Source organism: Aedes albopictus, chromosome 2 (assembly GCF_035046485.1).
Source record: "Aedes albopictus strain Foshan chromosome 2, AalbF5, whole genome shotgun sequence".
Lineage (NCBI taxonomy): Eukaryota > Metazoa > Arthropoda > Insecta > Diptera > Culicidae > Aedes > Aedes albopictus.
This window is the reverse complement of record NC_085137.1, coordinates 340,453,971-340,476,964: the sequence shown is the minus strand read 5'-3', so window position 1 is coordinate 340,476,964 and position 22,994 is coordinate 340,453,971. Positions and strand designations below refer to the sequence as shown.

The 22,994-nt window shown below is 36.3% G+C and overlaps 1 protein-coding gene across 5 annotated transcripts in view; it reads right to left on the bottom strand.

Annotated features, from left to right (window-relative positions):
* The window catches only part of LOC109431670 (steroidogenic acute regulatory protein-like), a 37,427-nt gene extending 14,870 nt beyond the window's left edge, over positions 1 to 22,557 (bottom strand). Inside the window, exons 1-7 of one of the 5 annotated variants that reach the window (XM_062852619.1) lie at positions 22,399 to 22,557; positions 14,541 to 14,782; positions 14,273 to 14,430; positions 14,048 to 14,206; positions 13,904 to 13,957; positions 4,679 to 4,811; positions 4,475 to 4,620 (exon numbers count right to left, since the gene is read on the bottom strand). In XM_062852619.1, coding sequence (XP_062708603.1) covers positions 4,475 to 4,620; positions 4,679 to 4,811; positions 13,904 to 13,957; positions 14,048 to 14,206; positions 14,273 to 14,430; positions 14,541 to 14,703 — 813 coding nt within the window. In that variant the 5' untranslated portion in view covers positions 14,704 to 14,782; positions 22,399 to 22,557. Of the gene's footprint in view, positions 1 to 4,474; positions 4,621 to 4,678; positions 4,812 to 13,903; positions 13,958 to 14,047; positions 14,207 to 14,272; positions 14,431 to 14,540; positions 14,783 to 21,898 lie in introns of all 5 variants that reach the window. The other 4 variants (XM_062852622.1, XM_062852618.1, XM_062852620.1 and 1 more) reach the window with 4 other exon arrangements.
* Positions 22,558 to 22,994: the final 437 nt, after the last annotated feature.

Below are 22,994 nucleotides of genomic sequence, written 5' to 3'. Positions count from 1 at the left end.
TGCTTGCATAGATCAGTACCAGGATCATTGGCGACTACTTCATTGACAGAAAGGAATAGCTGCTTTAAGAGGGACCCAACAGCAACAATTACCAAAAGTACAAATCAAAAAGTGGCCAGAGCGGTATGACAGAAGGAACGACGGTGAACCTGTTCGCGAGAGATGACCTGTCGAGATGACCACCACGACGACGGGTAAGAGTGGAGTACCCATTAGTGTGGGTCATCGGAACCGTTTTCTCAGATCAAAGCTTTTTTGGTTCCGTTTCGGGTCCTGGGTATCTGTGCAAAATTTGAGCACGATCGGTTGCGTCTACACTTTGCGCATTGCAAATGAAATTTGTATGGGATTTTGTATGGGAAAACATACTTTTTTGCATTTTAGTCATAAGTTGAAAAAGTTTGTCTGAAACTTTCTAACCGATACAGTAAAATGATAGCCTAGGATGTTCTGAAAAACTTTGTTGAAGACCGCAAAGCGATCCGCTGCTTGTGAAAAAAGTTATAAACAACGAACCGCATGCATGTGTTTATGTTTTAACATGTAAAGGAATAACAATAGCAACAAAATCATGCTGTTTCGCCAAGCAATGTCAACGCTATAACTTTTTCCGTACGCATCAGATCACTTCGCGGTCTTCGACAAAGTTTTTCAGGACACCCTAGGCTATGTTTTCACTTTATCGGTTACACGGTTTTAGAAAAATTCGAGCTTGTTATGAGAAAAATGCAAAAAAGTGTGTTCTCCCATGTAAAACCCCATACAAACCTCAAACGCAATGCGCAAAACGTAGACATAACCGATCGTGTCCAAATTTTGCACACTGATTTGGGTCCTGAAATGGGATCAAAAAGCTTTGATCTGATGGGATACCATTGAATTTTTCATTTTTCCATATAAACGATGACCCACTCTAGTACCTACCAAGCCCGTGCACAAGGGAGGGGTTTTGGGGGTTAAACTCCTCCCATTACCGAGTGTAGAATTAGCAACTAGTTAAAATACACAAAATTAAAAAAAAAATCCTCCCATTACCGAACCTTTTTATACCTCGGCATTTTGCTAAAATTACGAAAAACCTCTCCCTTACCGCTCTTTCTGTGCACGGGCCAAGGTAGGCGATGCAGCGCCAGCTGAGGGGACTGGTACAGACAACACACGGGCGCTAAACCGCAACAGGAGAAAGCTACCAAAAACGCACAAGGGTAGAGAAACCATATAAAAATACACAATTTTGCTGAACATTGCGACATTCAATCTCGTTAAATTAAGAAGTTATTGAATAATTTCAATATTTGATAACTGTGTGTTTATTTGCCATAACACATTAAGTATACACTTGCATACAAAATTTAAGCCATTTTCATACAGTAGAAATACAGTTGTTTTATTATTCGAGACAGTTCTCTGCGCCATTTCGCGCCGATAGCAGTAAGACGAGTTCAAAGTTACCCTATAAAAATCCGTAATTTGTAAATAACTTTGTTATTCCAAAAGCTAGCGTTTTTTGATCTTCAGCAAAAACATGAATTTATATATTCCAAATTATTTTATAGAAGATGCAAAACATGTAAAAAATCCCGTTGAAAAGTTATGAGGAAATATATGATTTGTAGGGGTCATACACATACAACGCAATATATCTCGTAAAGTATGAGATTCAGCATTATGGCGTCTTTGAAACAGTTGTTCAAAATTGCATTTTGCTCAACTTTGCCGAAGACATCAAACGTCTATCTGCATTTTTTGGAAAAAAAAATATTTTTTCATCTCATTTGTAGGTGGATTGATCATCCAACTCTTCATGTCAAAAGATGTGCTTTGTCTTATGTAGAAACTTCTCCGAAGAAACTATATCGCAAAAATCAACGGTTGAAACGTTTTTAACCCTAAAAGGGATACCTGGGGTCCATTGGACCCCAGGCGCCTTTCAGAGCTCGTCTTTGATGGAACACACTCAGCGAGATGACGAAACTGAGGCCATGAAGGTATCTCTTTTAGGGATGAAAAAGCGCACGAAATCGGCAAAATAAAACACTGTACATTACTGATGCTTCATACACTAGGTGCCCCCCGGCTTTTGCCGAATTTGTGAAAAACCCCTACCTTGGCGCCGCGATCATAATGACGTGCAGAAATTCTTAGTAGAGAAACAATAATGTATTCCCTAAATCAACAATTTGTACCCGGATGGCGATACCGATTAGGTAGACTAGAATTTCAGGAAAAGTCATTTTTTTGGTTCATGTTTTCTTCATTGCACTGAGTACAAAAAAAAGTACATACCTTTAATAGTATCACATCACTACCCATGAAGTGAAAAACACATTCAGTACGATTTGGTTCATTTTTCTTGATCCCAAAAATAAGTTTTAACAAAAAGTTCTTCATAATGATACCTTCTTGACAACGTTTGAAAACAGTAATTACAAGTTGCACCGACTGCTGAATCGCAACTGAGGCTTTCATTCGCATAACATGTTAGCAACCCTATGCTTTGAGCTAATTGGACAGATTGAAGATCGAAGATCAAACTTTAATTGATCGAACTAAAGGGTGATACGGTCAAAATTTAGTCACACAATTTGCTTCATAACTTGAGACTGCGTGCACCAAAACAGCTGATTTTTTGACCAGTAATGGTATATTATATGTAGCTTATACCATAAAATTTTCATCAAAATCGGTTTAGTATTTGCGGAGATATTGTGAATCCTGAAAACTGCAATTTTAAAATTTTGTACAAAGACGATTAAAAAATAAGAAAACATTTTTACTCTTTTATTTATAGAGCCAGAAATACTGAACCAATTTCAATGAAAAATTTTCTGTATGTAAAGTATACATATCAAAATGTTGTGTAAAAATTTCATTCGATTTGATCCAGCCGTTACAAAGTTATATTTGTTTAGGTGGTCAAATTTTGTCAAATCTTGTCAAGTCAAGTCAAATTTTGGTCACACATTTTTTTTTCATAACTTTAGAACGCGTACACCAAAACAGCTGATTTTTGGATCAGTAATGGTACATTATATGTAGCTTGTACCAAAAAATTTTCATCGGTCTAGTATTTGCGGAGATATGGTTGAACCCTGAGATCTGCAATTTTAAAATTTTGTGCAAAGAGGATTCACACATTTTTACTGTTTTATTTATAGAGCCAGAGATACTTAACCGATTTCAATGAAAATTTTTCTGTATGTGAAGTATGCATATCGAAATGTTGTGTAAAAATTTCATTTAATTTGATGCAGCCGTTAAAAAGTTATATTTGCTTAGGTGGCACCCGGTCAGTTTTTTTCATATTGAAACTGCTACAACTTTTAAAGTATTCATACAAAATGGCTCAAAATTTTACTAAGAACATATTTTCATAATAGTACTATACTATAAAATTTTGATAAAAATCGGAGCAGTATTGGTAGTTCTATAATCAAAATTGTGCTTTACTGACCTTAAATTTCCGAAAATTTACTATGGAGCGCCTTTGTACAAAATTTTAAAAAGGTAGGTCGATGGTTTTATCTATATATCAACCAATACTCAATCGATTTTGATGAAAATTTTATGGTATAAGCGACATATAATGTAGCATTACTGGTCCAAAAATTAGCTGTTTTGGTGTACGCAGTCTTAAGTTATGAACAAAATTGTGTGACCAAATTTTGACCGTATCACCCTTTATGTCTCATTGAGTACGATTGTTGCATGCATGATTTGATTGTGTTAGGTTTCAAGAGCATTAAAGAGCAAAATGAAAAAAAAAAAATAGAGAAGAAATTGCATAATCGGTTTTTTGTTAGATGATTCAACATCCCCAATGGAATAGAAATGTCCCAATAAATAAATCGACGTTTCATTGAATAAATCTAAAAAATGAAACGAATGTCTAAAGCATACCAATTTAAATGACGTATGTAATAAATGTAGTTTATGCCACTTGAAAAATACTATTTTCACGAAAAATTCAAATTGTGGCTCTCGTGAAACCGTCTGGCATAGAGGCTATTTTTCAATTTTTTTTACCAAAGTTGCTGTATGTAACTTATCATCTACTCATTGTAGTCATACAAATATCCATTACGAAAAGATGCTGGATAAACCGAAAGCTGAACACAAATATATATAGCCCGACTATTGGACTATTGATAAAAGCCGTGGGTACTTCCTAAAGACTGAGCAAGAACCTTGTTGAATAAATATATCCTTATATTTATATATCCTTATATTTATGTTACCTTCGCGTAAGTCCTTTGCGAAGTCTTTCATGCATGCAACACAAAACTCAAATGTAAACGTTTTCTCAATTCTAACATTTGTATTTATTCCATAATCACAATAAAGGTCAGTCCTCACCCAAGTCCGCTCAAAACAAAAGTCAATATTTTCGAAACACCTGCAACATCCCCAGCGACTTGATAGCACTATAGTTTGAAACGACGCTATCCTGTATACTTCTATAAAATGAATTCACCTGTGCATCCTCCTCGTCGTCACTGTTGTGGATGGAATCGTACGGAGAGTAGAAGTTCCCCACGCTCTCGGTTCGCCCACTCATGACCCCACTCAGGAACGGTGCCAATAGAGGGGTTCGGGACTCCGCCGCTGGATTGGTCAACGCTAGAACGAATTGAGTATCAATATTGATGGATGGAAGCGATGAGATGGTTTCACTTACCAACATAGTAGTTTCTGGCGTAGCGCTCCTGTGGTATCACCCGGCAGTCCAAAAACCAAGCTTCTCCCCATGCCAGCACGAACGAAACAACAATTAGCAGAACCTCGAAAACGGGCTGTGGCGTAGCTGTCCACTGGAAAGATTGCAAGCAGAATGAAATTTAGGAAACACGGTTGCGAACTTGGGAATGAAAGGGTGGTCCATAAAAGGTTCTTATGTTACGTCAATAGATTCAATTAGTTTTATACAATAGTTCCATATGCAATACAAGTAATAGGTACATATATGTATCGTGAGGTCGCCATTCACTGCTCATGCTCCATTCACCGATCTTTTCATACGATTTGAACATAAATCGTATGAAACGAGCGGTGAATGAAGCATGAGCGGTTAACCTTCATCCAGCCAACGCACATTTCCCATTTTATATCTCAAGATCCCGATGAGGTAGAAGTATAATGTCTTCGGCGCATTTGTTCAGCATGTGAAGAACTAACTGGCAACGACGACTTTGGTTCGCGATTCAGCCACTAGGCGGCGCCAGTGTCAAAAATGTTCAAACCCTCATATCTCAGATACCTGATAAGATAGAATGATGCTGTCTTCGGCAAAATTCTTCAGCAAGCTCAGAACTATCTGATAGTAAGGTCTTTGGTTTGGGATTTATCCGCTAGGTGGCGCATTGTGTCTGAAAAATTCTAACACGTACATCTCGATATCCTAATGAGGTACAAGCAAACCGTTTTCTGCTAAGTTGTTCAGCAGGGTAAGATCTATCTGGCAATGACGTCTTTGGTTCGAGAATCGTCCGCTAGGTGGCGCCAAGGTCAAAAATCTTCAAACTTATACATCTAAGAATCCTGATAAGATAGAATGATGCCGTCTTCAACAAAGTTCTTCAGCAAGCTAACTGTCTGATAGTTGAGTCTTTGATTCGTGATTTATTCGCTAGGGAATTTCTACAGGAACTCTTCCGAGAATTTTTCCTGGAATTTCTCCGAGAATTTCTCTGAGAATTCCTCAGGAAATATTTCCGGGAATTCTTCCATCAGGAGCTGCTGCGGAGATTCCTTCAGAAATTCCTTCGGTAATTCCCGCAGGAATTCTTTTGGGAATTACTCCATGAATTGCTCCAGGGTTTTCCTCAGGAATTCTTTCAAAAATTTCCCCGGGCTGGATTTCTTCGAGAATTTTTCTAGGAGTTCCTCCAGGAATATCTCCGAGAAAGTCTCCAGGAATTCCTTCGTGCGGTTGGCCAGGTTGGCTCCCGCCAAGGGCACCAGCCTCAGTGGGGCGCCGAAAAGGCCTAAGACTACAAGAAAACATGAGGATGCTAATGTTTTCTTCTCTGTTAATAAGATTTCACTAATTTCGATAGACGAACCAGACAAGGGCTGAAAGTCTCTATTATAAAGACCAATCAATCAATCGTATTAATAGAAATTATTGATATTTGATTTCTCCAGACATTTTTCTAAGGATATTATTTGATAATCTTCCATTGTTTTGCCAAGGAATTTCGGCAGATATTCTTTCAAAAAGTTTGTAAATTTTCTTCAAGGATATCTTCCGAAATTCCATGCTTCTATTTCCCAATACTTACTTCTATTTCCCTTTTTTCCTTGGATTCTTTCGGAAAATCTTCAATGAACTGCTTTTGAAATTTTCCAGACATTCCTTAAGAAATTCTAATAGAGATTCCTGTGAAAATATCTGTAAGGATTACTCTGAAACCTTTCAATAGATTTCCTTAGTAATTGAGGAATCCTACAGGTTGCTTCAAAAATGCCTCCAGAAATTCTTCCACATATTTTTTTTAGAAAATCGTCTATAGATTGCTTTAGTAATATGACCAAAGTCGCCTTCAGAAATTCTTCCATAGATTCCTTTAAAAAGAAGAAAACTATTATCGCTTAGAAAACTTTCCATTGATTTCTTCATAAATTATTCCATGTTCACTTGTGATTCTTCCATACATCATGAAAATTTGGAAATCTGCCTTTGATTTTATACAAAACTAGCTGTCCCCGGCAAACTTTGTCTTGCCTGCTGCGTTTTTTGACGTTTCAAGTTCCTAGCCAAGCCCAAGTCCCCGTTCAAAATGTATGAAACCCCGATTTTCAAAAACTCGCAATTTTCCCATGTTTTATGCCTCATAAACCTTCCTTGGGTGAAAACTAACGGAACAAAACTTAGACGACCCAAATCGGACCATCCGTTCACAAGTTATGCGTGGTCCCACGTATGCCACTGCATTTTTATATATACAAAACTAGCTGTACCCGACAAACTTTGTCCTGCCTACTGCGTTTTTTGACGTTTCAAGTTTCTAGTCAAGACCAAGTCCCCGGTCAAAATGTATGGAAGATCGATTTTCGAAAACTCCCAACTTTTCCATGTTTTTTGCCTCATAAACCTTCCTTGGGTGAAAACTAACAGAACAATACTTAGACGACCCAAATCGGACCATCCGTTCGCAAGTTATGCGCGGTCCCACGTATGCCACTGCATTTTTATAAATATAGATTTCTACAAAGGATTCTTTTGAAATTTTTTCATGGATTCCTTCAGATATGTCATAGGGATATCTTCAAAAACCTTCTAGATTATTTTCAAATCCTCAAAAAATTCATTAAGAAGCTTTTGCGGGAATTCCATAAAAAAAACATCAAAGTATTCTTCTTGGTATTCTTTCAGAAACGCTTCCAGAGATTCTTCACGAACGCCTTCAGGCCTTTCTTCACCCACTACTCCCGGAATTTTTGCAAGAATTACTATATGAATTCCATTGAAAATTCTTGCTGGAATGTGTTCCGGATTTACATATTGGCCGGATATTCCAGAAGGAATTCTTTCAGAGATTCCAACAAAAACTCATATATGATTTTCTTCAGGAATTCCTCCTGATATTTATCCATCTTCTGGGAAATATTTTGAATTGACTTCAGTAGAAAGTTATTGGTAAACTTATTGGTCAGTTCTGGTAAAAACAAGCTGAACCAATCAAACTTATCGCCGAAAATTGGTGAAATAGATTGTTTGGGGTTTCCTTCAACAAAGTTCAGTGAAAAGTCCAGCAATGAAAAAAAAGAAGTGTAAAATGTCTTGAAGAAATTTATTACAAGGAATCTGAAATGTCGTTTTTAATTATTCTGCTGGTCTTTGTGAGATCCTTGGAATGCAAAATGTGTTCGTTCATATACTGACAAAGGAAAATTAAATTTAGGGATTTTTTTGGGGGATTCCCTTTGAAATTCCTAAAAAATACGAATAAAAAAGATTGTATCAAAATAAAAAAAATCGGGGGGATTTGTTCCTTCGAAACATCAAAATTCAATTTTTAAAAATCTTAGAAAAGACATAAATAACTACAAAACTTTAACAAATTAATTGCCGTGCGGCGCAAATCTGGATGCTTGCCAAGGGCGCCATGGGACCACGCTACGTCTCTGCACCGTGACTTTTTTTTTTCAGAAAACCCTCTGAGAATTTCTCCGGGAAATCCTCTTGGAATTTCTCTAGGAATTCCTCCTTCGTTTTTTCCAGGAATTCCCCCGGGAATGTCTCTGGAAATTCTCCCTGGAATTTCTCCAGAAATTCCGTTAGGAATTTCTCCAGGCAAATATTTCCTGGAATTCCACAAGATATTTCTTTACGATTCCCTCCAGGAACTTCTCCGGGAATTCTTCCATTTAAGACTCCCATCAGCAGTTTCTCCGGTGATTCCAGTAATTTCTCCAGGACTTTTTCCGGGATTATTTCCAGGAATTCTTTCGGGTATTTCTCCAGGCATCCTGGATTCCTCCAGAAATTCCCTCAGGGGATTCCTCCTTCGGGGAACCCCCCAGGAAGGAGGATTCCCTGAAGAATTTTCCAGAGAAATTGGTGGAGAAATTACCGGAAGAATTCCTAGAGAAATTTCCTGAGGAATTCGTGGAGGAAATCCTAGAGGGATTCTCAGAGGAATACTTGGTGAAACTCCCAGAGGATTTCCTGAGAAAATCCCGAAGATTTCCTTTAAAAATAGATATTCTAGCGATTTACTTTTTACCGATTTTTCGGGCATATAAGCTAGAACCACGTTGTCGGTGCGAAGAGTAGGAAAACAGTCAACGCATTTAATTCATACACGAACTAAAAAAACAGTTTAAAAACAGAAATTTCGCGATTGCTCTGGTTTTCATTCAGGGACTCATCCAGAGAGTCTTTCAATGATATCTTTAAGGGTTTCTCCTATAGGATTTCTTCACGGCTTCCTCCTGGGGTTTCGCTTGTTCTATTTGTTTTTAGGTATTTCCTCCGCGATTCATGCACGTATTTCTTAAGCAGGAATCTTCCAAGGATTCTTTCGAGGTTCCTCCAAGGATTTCTGCCGGCATTTATTTGAAACTACCGTCAAGGATTACTCCTGAATTATTTCAAGGAATCCTACAAATTCCTTCTGGGATTTCACCCAAAATGTCGTAAGGGATTTTATCCAGGACTCTTCCAGGGGTTTCTTTTTGATTTTTTTTTCCCAGAGTTCTGTGAGGGATTCTTGAGCGCTCTTACTCATTGGGTTTATCCCAGGATTTTTACCTAAGACTGGGTTCCTTTAGAACACTAGCCTAGGATTCCTACGCATTTGTAGAATACTACATGTAAGGGGGAGATTTAGTCTCTGAAAGTGTACTGAACTATAAATTGGACATGGAGAGTTATGCTATAAGGGATCAGTGCAACATCAAAAATCTCTAAAAGATACTGAACAGAGCCAGAATCGAACCCGGATACTCTCATAATAAGGAATAACATTTTTCATTTAACAAAAAATAACTTTATGTCAAAAGTTTTTCTTCTTCTTTGCGTAACGTTCCAACCGGGAAAAAGCCTTCTAACAGCATGTTTTATGAGCACATCAACAGTTATTAACTGAGAACTTCTTCTGCCAATGATTATTTAGCATTTGTAGTGTATATCGTGTGGCAAGCACGAACATACTCTATAACCAAGCGAATCAAAGCAGTTCCTGGATCGAGTGGGAATCAAACCCGACATCCTCAGCAAGGTTTTGCTGAATTCGCTGAACAGCTGCGGCTGAAGATAGTTTCCAGTTTAACGCCCAAATCGTACAGAAGTGACCTTTTTCAATTCAAACAAAATTTTGCACATGTATTAGCTGCTGTCTGTAAATGATTTTCTTGCTATTTGTTTGGTATTATGCTTCACCTAACTTTTGAAAAAGGCGTATGATAAACAAAGGTTCTTTTGTCATTCAGAAACAAAATAATATATAATACGGAAACGGTTTGATGGATTCAAATGATGTCTTAAAAGCTGTTTAAGGATAAATATTTGTAGGATTTTTTGAAAAAAAAAAAACAAACACTAAAAGAAATATTCATCACAAATCTGCGGATGTCAAATTTCGAAAAAAAAATCTGATTACATCCCCCTAAAAGCAATAGGTAATCATTTATTTACACTCACATATGATGAAAAAACATGATCATAAAACAGGTATTGACCGATTTTGCATAGTGAAGCCTAATATCAGCAATTTTAAGTTATCAAAGTCCGGTGAAATTCATGACATTTGCCAACACTGACTTTTACTCAACGATTTGTTTATTTTTTATATCAGAACCTCTAGACTGGCATATTCCTAGAGTTGATGAACTTGGTCTCATGAAAAGAATCAAACAAAAGACAAAAGCATTCTCGATGGCTTAGTTTCTCGTAAAATGTGTAGGGTAAAGTGGATAAGATGCCATTTTTCAAACTTTCATCATTTTCAATGATAAATAGCTTCATTTGCTTGGCATTCAAAGTAGTAACAGCTACTTAACAATATTTGATTGTTCTTCAGCAGAAATTTTCACGAAACCGATTGATTTCCATGGCTTTTTAGCGATTTTTAAAGTTGATCGTAAAACGGAAATCACTGTGTTCAAAATCAATGATTTTGCGAAATTAAATGTTTTTTTAGGTTTGTTCTAGACGTGTTCCACAAAGTTTTTCTGCATGTAAAAAGGCGTCTTTTGATAAAATGTAATTTATGATTAATCCCCCTAGAAATGAGATAGAAGTATCATTTTTTCAAATTTTGTTTCTATAGGTTTGACGTTTTTGACAAAGTTGTAGCCCATAATACCGTGAGGTCGCCATTCACCGCTCATTTTGGGTCAATCATACAAAAATGATCAAATGTTAATAAAGTATCGTAACAAAATTGAATGTAACATGCTGTCACATTAAAGAACTTTCATTTCACCAAGTTTTTATATGGTTGTACCTGAAATCACGTTCTCAAAAATATTTCACGCACTGCGCTGCAGGACAACATGGGAACTGTTCAAGGCAAACAGCGGAAAAAATATCCAACATGTAAAACCCGTTAAAGATTCCATTTTGACAAAACAGGATGAACTGAACGTCATGAATCATCAATACATTGGTAAATAAAAGTTATTTTGTTTTTATAAACTAATAGTTTTTGTGATTCCATGAAAAAATAATCCAGTGAGCGGTGAATGGATCCATTATGAGCGGTGAATGGATGCATGAGCGGTCATAGGAGCCAAGAGATTACACATTTGGATTTTTATTTTTTCGGCTATAAACATATTTTACAATCGTTTTATATTTTTTCTATAATAACAACATAATTGTTGAGTTGTTAACGTAAATTAAAGTGCAATATTCTCGAACGTCGATTTTTAATGTCATATACTTTACGAAAATGCCGTTAAATGAGCGGTGAATGGCGACCGCACGGTAATAGAAAAAAAATCGTAGAACATGTCAAAGCTCCACCTGCTACGGTTTCGAGATATGGAGTGTTTTGAGCGAAATACCCCTAAAACTAGCTTTTTCAGTGTAGCTTCAATAGATAAAATCCAACAGTTTTGTGACCTTCTATAAACTTGTTCAAGACAAGCTGAAAATTCAAACAACAAATATAGACAATGATGGAAATTATCACCTCACGAATGCTCAATCAACTAATCAATTGTAGTTTTATCGCTTGTGATGGGACTGTACACTGCTCAGCGATGACCAGAAGCAAAGAGGTGGCAAAACGAACATGATGCAACTCACAAACGGGTTTGTACACATGCGTCAGTGTTGCCACTTGCTCACCCGAACAGCCGAACAACACCGAATGGGTTGGTTTAAGAAGCTACGGCACGAGCTCGACACGTACACAGAAGCAACATTCGCATGTACCGATACCACACCAATAATGTTTCCAGCCTACGATGCTCCGATGAAAAGACAGGCTTGGCTGGAACGCAACAGCTCAACGGCGAAAGGGAGCACCCAACAATGCTGATCAGCGTCGAGTCTGTTCGTGTGCTATTCGTACGGGAGATTGGTTTGATGAAGCGAGGAAGGGTGAGAACGTATTCGTTGTCGAAAGCGAATCGCATCATTTCGCGAATGTTTTCACCAAATAGCAAGTTTGATTATAGATATAAATACATGAGAAAAGAAATTTACTCTATGTTTTGATGCACATATTGAACTGTTTAATATATCCTCTTTCATAATTCCAGCGCTACATAACTTAAATATTGCCCCGAAAAAGACCTAAACCAGATAATTTTAAAGAAACTTTATCAGAAATTACCTGACCATCTGATGAAAAAATGTTCAAAAATGTTGTAAAAGGTATTGCCGGATGTTACACAGTGCAGTAAAAAATACTGTGTGCTTCTTATTTATTTATTTATTTTTTTTGCTTGTATTACAGGCAAAATAATAAGTAAACCACTTTTCCCACTACTACCCACGAGGGTTTTTACCCCGAAGTGATAGTTTAAAGTCTAATATTATAACTTCCGAGTGCCAACTGAGCCATCTGCTCCATTTTGGACCTGAAATAGTAACATGCTTAAGGTGAAAGTTCACCTAAACATATGATAAATGTACCTATAACTTTTTTATTTTAAGATATAATGATTTCACATCTTCGGAAGAGATGTGTTCTGAAAAAATTTGCTGATGGTCACATAACTCTCTCTCTCTCTTCTTGGCGTAACGTCCTCACTGGGACAAAGCCTGCTTCTCAGCTTAGTGTTCTATGAGCACTTCCACAGTTATTAACTGAGAGTTTCCTCTGCCAATGACCATTTTGCATGTGTATATCGTGTGGCAGGCACGAAGATACTCTATGCCCAAAGAAGTCAAGGAAATTTCTTTTACGAAAAGATCCTGGACCGACCGGGAATCGAACCCGGCACCCTCAGCATGGTCATGCTGAATACCCGTGCGTTTACCGCCTCGGCTATATGGGCCCTTAACTGTAGGAATTTATTTGTTGAATCTGCACTGAAAAAAACAGTTTTAGGGGTACTTTGTAAAAAAAAAACTCCATATCTTAAAAACCATAAGAGGTGGAGCTTTGACATGTTCTACGATTTTTTTTCTCTAATTATAAGCTACGTCGAACATTATGAGCCAAAGACGCCGAACCTGTATTTTTTTTTTAAATTTTTATCGCAAAAACATCGATTTCGAACACTGTGAAATGGTGCAAAAAGGCCATCTGCCATTGAGTAAGATACTACTCAATGACGACATTCAAAAATTACGTCCATCAATAATTGAATTATTCTCGAGAATTTCCACCTCTGTCACGCTTTTTCATATAGTCAATACATAGAGTGCCACTATTTTATAGACCTCCTCCCTCTAAACGATTGTCGTCTGAATGACCGCTAACATGGATAGCGTAGGCATCATCAACCATGCGCCTCCACTCCAAGTGCCTCTCAATATCTTTGGAAACACTGATCAAAACTAGAAAATCTAAATTGCAAGCAAAAAAAAGCTGGAAGTTCACAATTTTCATAGGAAAATCAAAAGATTTTCCGTTGGTTTGCTTACTTGGCTTCTAGAAGGATGTTCTATGCAAACATATCTTGACCTATAGTAATGATCAAATCACATGCAGGAATGATTTTATGAGTTGGATCATTTTATCCCACCTTGGCATTTTCGACTTTTTTCCCTACATAGCGTCTTCTGCGTGATGATGCACGAAAAGTGTTAGAAAATGCCTAAAGTTCACATTCTTCGTTAGTGTTATCCTGTACCTGTATCTGTATGCTGTATCTCAAATATAAAATCTCGTTTTTTTTAGCTCATCATAAATTTAAAATACAGCCTTCAGCTTCAACTTTCCCTGTTACATTTTCAAAATATATGGACCACCCTTATCAACACCACCAGCTGACTTACGTTGTATACAAACACTTTGTAGATTAAAAAGGCGCACGATCCGGTGGTAGACAGCTAGAACAAAAACGACATTCGATTACAAAACCGTTACTCATTTACCTAGCGGTCGGTGATAGTGAGAATTGGCAACCGAGTCAAACTTACCGCAATAACAATCCAATGATTCAGATGACACAATCCATAAAATAAGATTAAAAACAAAAATCGCAACAGCGCAGACACCACCACGTCGAACAGCGATGTGTAGATCGTATAGTGAACGACTTGGGTTTGCAGGGCATGCACGATGTTGTCACCGGTTATCTGAAATGATGCATCATCAATATATTAGTTTGCCAAAGAATTGCCCGTTATCAGTGACTAACGTACCATCACACAAATTATCCACAGCAACGAGATGAACACAACATCGAAGGTAACGAACAGACAGAAGAATCTGCGAACAACCGACATCCGTCCCTCGTCCATGTAGCCGGCTATGAAGTCTTCGCTCAACAGATTAACCATATGGGACTGTGATCGTGGCACTGGAATTGGACGATAACAAAAGACGATTTATCATAGTGGTGTTGCTCCTCCAGATCTCAAGAAATGCAGTCAGTGCAGCGATAGCTAACGATTTGTGTGAAATGCTTACATCCTGCGTTGCCTGGCATCCCCGTCGAGCTGAACGAGTGATGTGACAGTGGTGGTGGCGGCACTGCTGCAGGACCAGCAGACATGAACTGCTGCTGGTACTGCTGATACTGTTGGCTATACATCGAGTGAACGGCAGAACGGATTTCATCTTCTTCGACCATATTATTGCTCTGGCTGGGAAGCACGGGCTGTGCTTACCGTCGCCGGCTCTGGGGATGGTGCTAACGGGCTACACGAAATCTGGACAGATAGATAGATAGACAGACAGTGTTGAAGTGGGTTTCTTGGATTTCTGAATGAAAATTGATTAATTTTACGAGTCGATATGAAGTTAAAAGCGAACATTTTCAATTTACAAAAGATTTATGAATCATAAAAATTAAGGAGGTATAAGTACAGTATATAAATATATGTACATAAGTTATTATACAGTGATAGACATTCGTTTAGCCGAGAACAAAAAAAGTGTCAGAAAACTCATACAAAAGATTTTTTGATAAAACTTTTTTATTGTAGTAATAGTATATCTAGTACAGTTTTATAAAAATGTGATACATTAAACTTACATATACACTGAAACAGAACCGAGGGTAAAAACCCTTCAAATTTCATTTTTTGCCTAGACATTCGTTTAGCCGAGGTAAATGAAAAATTGGTTTTCAATAGATTTTTTGCAATTTCGTGAGTATATTTCGAGAATATACTCCAAGGCATTTAGTTTATGACGTGTTAGCAAGATATTTGACCTTGAAAGTTTATTTATTTGTGAAATTCAGAGAAATATTATAAAAAATGTCCCGATAAGGAGAAGCGACGATAAACAAATTTATTTAAGAAAACTGATTTCTGTAAACACTCAAACGTAAGCTAGATTAGCAGTTTTGAAAATATGGCATAGAATTATTGTCAGAAATGTTCAAATTATTGCATAAAATGTCATGAAAAAAATAAGTATATTGGTTTTTGGTTGGCTAAACTTTAAAATGGGATTGATAAAAGCTAAAATAAATAGTTCTGCATTGAAATACATACGTGCCCCAATATCTGTGGAGTATACCTGTTTGATACTACCATTACTATATGAGTTAGAAGACAGCAAAGTGAAAGAACTGAAACAAGTGTCAGATTTTGTGTACCCTGTTTATTCAAAAGCAGCTGCTCATACAAAAATGCAAAATTTGGTTAAATAATTGGCTTATTTCATTCAATCTGAAGAAATACATTATAAATAAGTCTTAGTTGTGAACCACATTCATTTTTAACATGATTTATTTGAAAAGAATGTCTAAATTATGAAGCAAGTAGTTCATGCTAGAAATTTGAATATTTTCGGTGCCATTTCTCGAAATATGAGCCGCCCAATGTATATTATTTCAGCCAGAATACAATCTAGAAGATATTGGGAGCTATTAGAAGACGTAATAGTAGTAAACGCTGTGATTTATGCAAGTGAAACCATCATATTTCATCAAAACAATACTTAAATACGCGAGTTTTTTATGGTTTGTGTTATTTTTTTCTGTTAAAAACGTTGTTTTTCGCAAAATTTCAACCTGCTTTGGTCATGAAACTTTCATTAGATTCTTTTGAAACACTTCCGATAAAAATAACTACATCAAATCTCAATTGAGAAACATTTAAAATATTATGACATATTTATATTAGATGCATGCAAAATTAATATGGCAACACTCCCAAAAACGATCTAATTCATGATTTACAAGTCGATCTATAATGCAGATCACCATACAAAATGACTTTGTTGGATATTTTTCGAAATTTGATAGTTTTTTATTATGGAATTCTAAAAATTGCACAATTCGGCTAAACGAATGTCTAGGCAAAAAATGACATTTGAAGGGTTTTTACCCTCGTTTTTGTTTCAGTGTATATGTAGGTGTGATGTATCACATTTTTATTAAACAGTACTAGATATACTATCACTACGATAAAAAAGTTTTATCATAAAATCTTTTGTATGAGTTTCCTGGCACTTTTTTGAAATTTTTTTAGCCTCGGCTAAACGAATGTCTATCACTGTAGCTACTTAGAGTATTCCAAGATGATTCGATGAAATATATCAACATCATGTATAGAACAAAAAGATTGACATCGATTAAATTGTTAACATTTAACCCTTCCGTTACCAACCCCCCCTAACGAGAGTGTGAAAAAATACTCTTTTCGTTATAACTTTTTTGTTTTTCAATATTTTTCGACCAAATTTTGACACAATAAGCGGATATCTTTCTATTTTGAGGATTTGCTAGGGATTGTTGGAATGGCCACCTGGTTCCGGAGTTATTCCGGAATCAAAATGGGTCATTCGATTTGGCCATTTTGGAAAAAGTAAATTTTCGATATGAGAGCCGTTCAGTTTTCTGACCTAAGTGCACTAGAATGATAGAAAAAATTGTCTAGAAGTCCATCCCGGTCACTACGTGCCTTGGAACCCGTTTTACGGATGTTCCGGGGGACCGGTTCCGGGGTCAATTTTTGAACATGATTCAATCCCATCATGCGACACCTCAAACTTCATGATTTTTCAAGATGCATCATTCTGTCACACCAGATCCACTCCACAATTTTTTGTAATGTTATTATCTGGACTACAACAATAAACGTGAATTAATCCAGATTCTAATGGAATTCCTTATGTCTTCTTCTTTATGGCTCTACGTTCCCACTGGAACTTGGCCGGCATCTCTTCAACTTACTGATCTTTGAGCACTTTCGCAGTTTTAATTGCCTGCCATTGCATGCATTAACCACTAGATAAGTAAGTGGAGACCCGATGGTATTTGTTCGCGCGTATCACAATACCGGTTTTCGGACACTTACTAAAAACTCGCGATAACTTAGGAAAAACTACACTTCATTTATTACGCGAACAGAGTAAAACGATAGACCAACGAGATGTTGGCTTCGCGGCGGTATATTTCGATCTCATTTAATTATGTACAAATAACAGCTGACCGGCGGCGGCGATCGAAAGGCGATCGTAGTTAAAGCCTAATTGCTACCTGCTGACCCGATCGTTGCCTAAAGCGAAACGGACCAAGAAATAGCGAGTGACAGAACGAGATGACCAACAGTTCCACGACTGTGGAACATGTTTGGTCACTCACTCTCTTCCTATCTATCCCTTGCATGATCAGTATTCATGTGAATATGAATATGTCATTTTTTTTTTTTCTAATATTAAATATCCATACATTCTTCAGTAAGGCTGTTACAAATATTTATTTCACTTTTTGTCCCACCCCTCTTTGGATGGTCGAGGGGAGGGATAAAAGTAATAAAGCATTTATCCTGAAAAATATTAAAAATATTATTTGTGAAGGAATGTTCAGCAAGACGCCATATTTTGATAATTATTTTTCACCTGCCCCGTCAAAACTCAAAACTCAGCTAAATATTTTTAAAGAAGAAGGGGGAGGGAACACAAAAAGTCAAAATAAAACTGTGTCAGCCCAATTAATCTTATACATTTCACTAGAGCAGTTCCAGCTCAACACACGCGACCTTTTTCAATGTAAATGAAATTTTACCACAGAGAACAGACATCCAAGTCCAGTTCCGAAACTGTGTAAGAAATTTAACGGCCATTTGAAATCGGCAACACAAGTGGCAATAGCGTGGCGCTGCAATCGGTTAATTTTCCATACTAATTTAATTCACCACTTGAAATGTTTCAATTCACCACTGACTGTGGCAATATGGTGTTTGGTGGCGTTAGTGTTGTCATCGTGTATTGGTTTGCAACCTTACTCAAGTAAAGATTCAAATCCTTACACAACTTTCCGAATGAAATTTGTTCTAGCCTTGATGTCTGTTCTCTGTGATTTTACTCATGTATGTATCTCTCTAACTGTAAAATTTTTTCATGTTAGGGAACGTCCTTAAATTACGTCACGCTTTGAGGGGGGAGGGGGGGGGTCAGCGAAGTGTGACGACCCATACAAAAATTTCAGAGGTCTCATACAAAAAGTGTGACATATGGGGGAGGGGGGATTGAAAATGGACAAGTTTTACGTGACGTAATTTATGGACGCTCCCTTATTCGTTTAGCAATATTCTTCACCTAACTTTTGAAAGGTCATATGAAAAAATAAACAAAATTTCTTCTTTAGAAAAATAGAATCCTAAAACAGTTGGTTGGAATAGAATGATTAGAAATGTTTGAGGATATTGGAAAGACTTAGCAAAAACACACAGGGAGTAAAATTTATCCCGGAACTATGTTAGATGTCATATATTTTTTTAAACCTTACACTGCGATTTTTTTAAATTTATTTTTTTTTTTGAGAACTGACTCCCAAACTCAAAATTTGAGAAGTAGCTCAGGATTGTCAAAAGTTTCTAATTATTTTTTTTCGAATTTTCAATTTTATCGATTTTTAAAGCCAGTAGGGTTCGGACATCGGTTTTAGCCAGTCTAAGGGAAATCATTTTTAATCAATATGCGGCAGGAAAAAATGCGAATGTGTTTTTCAACTTCAATCCTCATTTTCGTCTATTTGACATTAACCAATCTATGTTTCAACGTTCCATGATCTATAATAGGCTAGTTTCCTGAAAAGTTAATTAAAAAATTTCCCATTTTGGTCACTAACCTTTACAGGGCGACGCCTGAAGATGAAGACAACCAGAATTTTAAAACCGCAGAAAATCACACAGGTCGCTAAATTTCGCATCTGATAAAGCAAAATTTTTGATTTTCTCTACAATATCATCAAATATATGTACTTATTTCATCTGGTATGTGAAACTACATGGCTCTGGATCAGTGTGGTCTGGTTGTTCATCGAATTTGAGCTAATTTTGTAACTGTTATAGTCATTTTGTTTAATGACCATTGGGCGCGCAGTTTATTGATATCCGCTTATAAGGCCTACATTATCACATGTTAAACATCAAATATGTTCATTTTTATTTTTCAGTGCTAGAATATAGACATTGACTGATACACTGTCATGAAAAATAATCATATATATCCCATATTTAGCGTGTAATAGTGCCTTGAACTTTTCGCATTTTTTCCTGCCGCACCCTGTAAAAATAATCCAATGAAAACTACCAATGTGTTAAATGAAAGGTTTCGATCTATACTTTATTAGAAAAATGCAGAAATGAAGCTAATACTTGTTTTTTTTTTGCATTTACCCTTATGTGGCCAACAGGGTACCCGGGTACCCAACCAACACCCTGGCCAAAATAGATATATGGAAGCTGATTTTTTAAGGAATTTGTTTTTCTTCCAGTTTTTAATCAAAATGTATGGTTTTTACAGCTGTAATCATCATATTATATTTAAATCTACTAGAAAAAAAAAATATGCTGATTTAGATCGTAACAGGTTGAATACCGAATTATGACAAAAACTCTGGGCGGGCCAAAACTGAAGCTTCTACCTTAAATGAAATAATTGAAAAGTTTTTCAATAATTAGAGTACGCTTTGGTGCATAATGATGGAACAAACGCCGGTTTTCATACAAAATAACCAACTTTGAGATGTTGTAACTATGGTTAACTTTGACGGATTGAACTCAAATTTTGTCACGGAACTACCAATATGCTGCATTTTACGTATACGAAGTTCAAAAGGCTTCCGTTCACAGGTTTGGGCGTGACAATACGTTATATCTAATGTGCAGAAGTGATCGGAGTGGAGTGAATGAAGAATACACTTCAATAAAAAAAAGTTAAAAATTGTAATGAATGTAGAAAGCGGTGGAGATGTAGCAAAATAGGAAGACAAAATATAAATTGTGTAAAAATGTGTAAAAATACAGTCCTGTCCATAAATTCTTGCCATATTTTGTTCGTATTTTTTCCCTGTGTAACACATATTAACCTTTCCTAATGCATCGCGTTAGGAATAGCTCGCTAACGTAGTTAGCGATGTGAGTCAAAATGATCCTAATGCACAAGTAGGGTTAATGTTGCGTGATTTGATCAATCGATTTAATGTTTCTAAGTTTCGACCAATGCAACCATTTTATTTTATTTTATTTACTTATAATTCAACTGACTTTAAGGTCTTATTGAATGACTTAATACTATGAAAATAACAATACATTGAGAATATTTGACAACAAAATACGAAAAAAAAAAGAAACAATTGACAACACACACAATCAAAACTCCTACCCTACAGCTTTTATACTTTCAAATCAATCGGTAACATACAAATAATCAATGAAAAATAATCAATATCAACCATGTGGGCATATAAGTAGTAAAGCCTTAACAAACATTTCTTAACCCTCTAATATCTAACCCCGCCTTTAGACGGGGTATAGTTTGAGAATTTTGTATTTTTCTTGCCTGGACAATCCATTTTTTACATTTTTAGCTGATATTTAGGACTGTTCTGTGCATCTCAAAATGTTTCTGGTGTATTTGAAATCATTGAAAAAATGATGTTTTGGTCACCTTTCTGATGTCATTGTTTGTAATGTATTTAAACAGTAGAATAACTAGCCACAGAAGTCCAATGTCGCGACTGCTCGTGTGACTAACATCTAGTTTGCCACGCCCTTACAGCGTCAGTAGCGGTACTAGAAGTGTCAAATAAATTTTGTTTACCAAAACAAAAGATTCTCTTCAAGCTGAACACTTAAAAACAATCAATAATTACAATAACAGTTATAAATTTAATTAAATACGAAAAGTGACTACAGCGCCATAGGAGTTCTAGTGTATTTCTATTATTTAAACGTAGCCATTAACGCATTTTTACTGTTTCCACAATCATTATATTATAGTAAAAGATTTTGAGGAAGTTGAATACACACTAAAATGATTTTCCTAAAATGTTCCATAAAAAAAATTCAAATAAAAATATTTAAACAATAATCATCTCAAAATGTTTAAAAATACGAATCTTAAATAGGCTTCCAGAAAATATATGTGTGGGGATGCTCAAAAATTAAAAGTGTAAAAATCAAAAACCAAAATTCTCAAAATTTAGAATTAAAAAGAATCGTGTTGCAAAACATGTCTAAATAGATTATAGACGACGAAAATTGATATTTAGATCAAAATAAACGAGACCAAAGATCGTTCAAAGAAATCTTCACAATCGATAATCGCAAAATAAAAATATTAAAAAACTCCCTATCGAGATTCTCATAAAACCGTATATTTTTGGATTGACTGTATTTTTAAACTTCCTTCGAACATAAACAACGCAAAAGCCATGCAATAATAAACACTAAGAACAACAGCCACAACAACAACAAGCGAGGACAGTTTTTTTCGATGTAGCATTGGTGACTAATAGACAGACAGTTGAAACGTAAACAGATGCTTAGAAGATCTAAGTGAAAGTTAGATAATTGGAACGTTACCGGGATTGTCCGCCTGATTAGGTTCGCGAGCATAATTATTTGCGCAATTTTTGACTTTCAGGTTATTCTTGCTTCATTGGTTAGATGTACAATGATTTCTATGTTACGTGAGTCACACTGGGATTGTTGACTTTCTGATCTGGGTGGGTACCTCCGACTGATAAAGAAGCAGAATCAAACCGAACCGCGTCCGTAGAACCGGGGAGGTCGATTCATACAAACAGCACACGCGAAGCAAAACTGAAGAGAATGAAAACCAACAGAAGCACCAAGTACAGGAAACACTTTACAACCTGTAGGCAAACTGATCTCATTTTGAATCCTTCACTGGGCCAATTGATAAACGTAGTCGCCTGTGTTGAATGGGATTTGATTTTGATTGTTATTTTCACTACTTCTTAGTGTTGTTCGCAGGAGAAAGCACTGTTTCTTCCAGGTTACTGCGATGTATCTTTTCACTACATTAGATTACATTCGTGGAACGCATTTTAAAAATTTACCAATCATTTCCAGGCAAAATTCACTTCGCACAACACTACTTGCACTATTGATTGACTATTTCTTATCAATTAACTTGAAATAAAATCGTTTTATTTGCTAATGATTATACACTACGCCAAAACAAATCGTTTTTTATATCTAAGCAAACTGTCAAAAGCAAATGATGATGCACTTTGACAGTTCTCTTTTTCAGCCTTCTTTAGAGCTGTGTCGAGCAAGCACGCAGGGCACAGCTCTAGTTGATATACACGAGCAGAAGAAATTACCCAGGCATGTTGGTGATTTGTGCACCGCTGGCATGAAATGAAAAAAAAAAAGGGTACGGTATTTCTTGTTATGTCATCCGAGTTATTAGTAGGACCATTGACATTTAATCACTCATAAGGCCAAACAATAAAAAAATTAGAGAAGTAATCGTGTGTACGAATAGAAAAAAGTACCCTCGGTGAACTTTTTTTTTAAGCGTGCAAATTCACCTTATCTCGACTACGAGCGAGTCGTATTCAATCACGTAAGATTAGTTTGTGTAACGACACATGTATATACATATATTATAGCAAACTAAACACCCCCAAAGATTTCAACCCAGACCCGA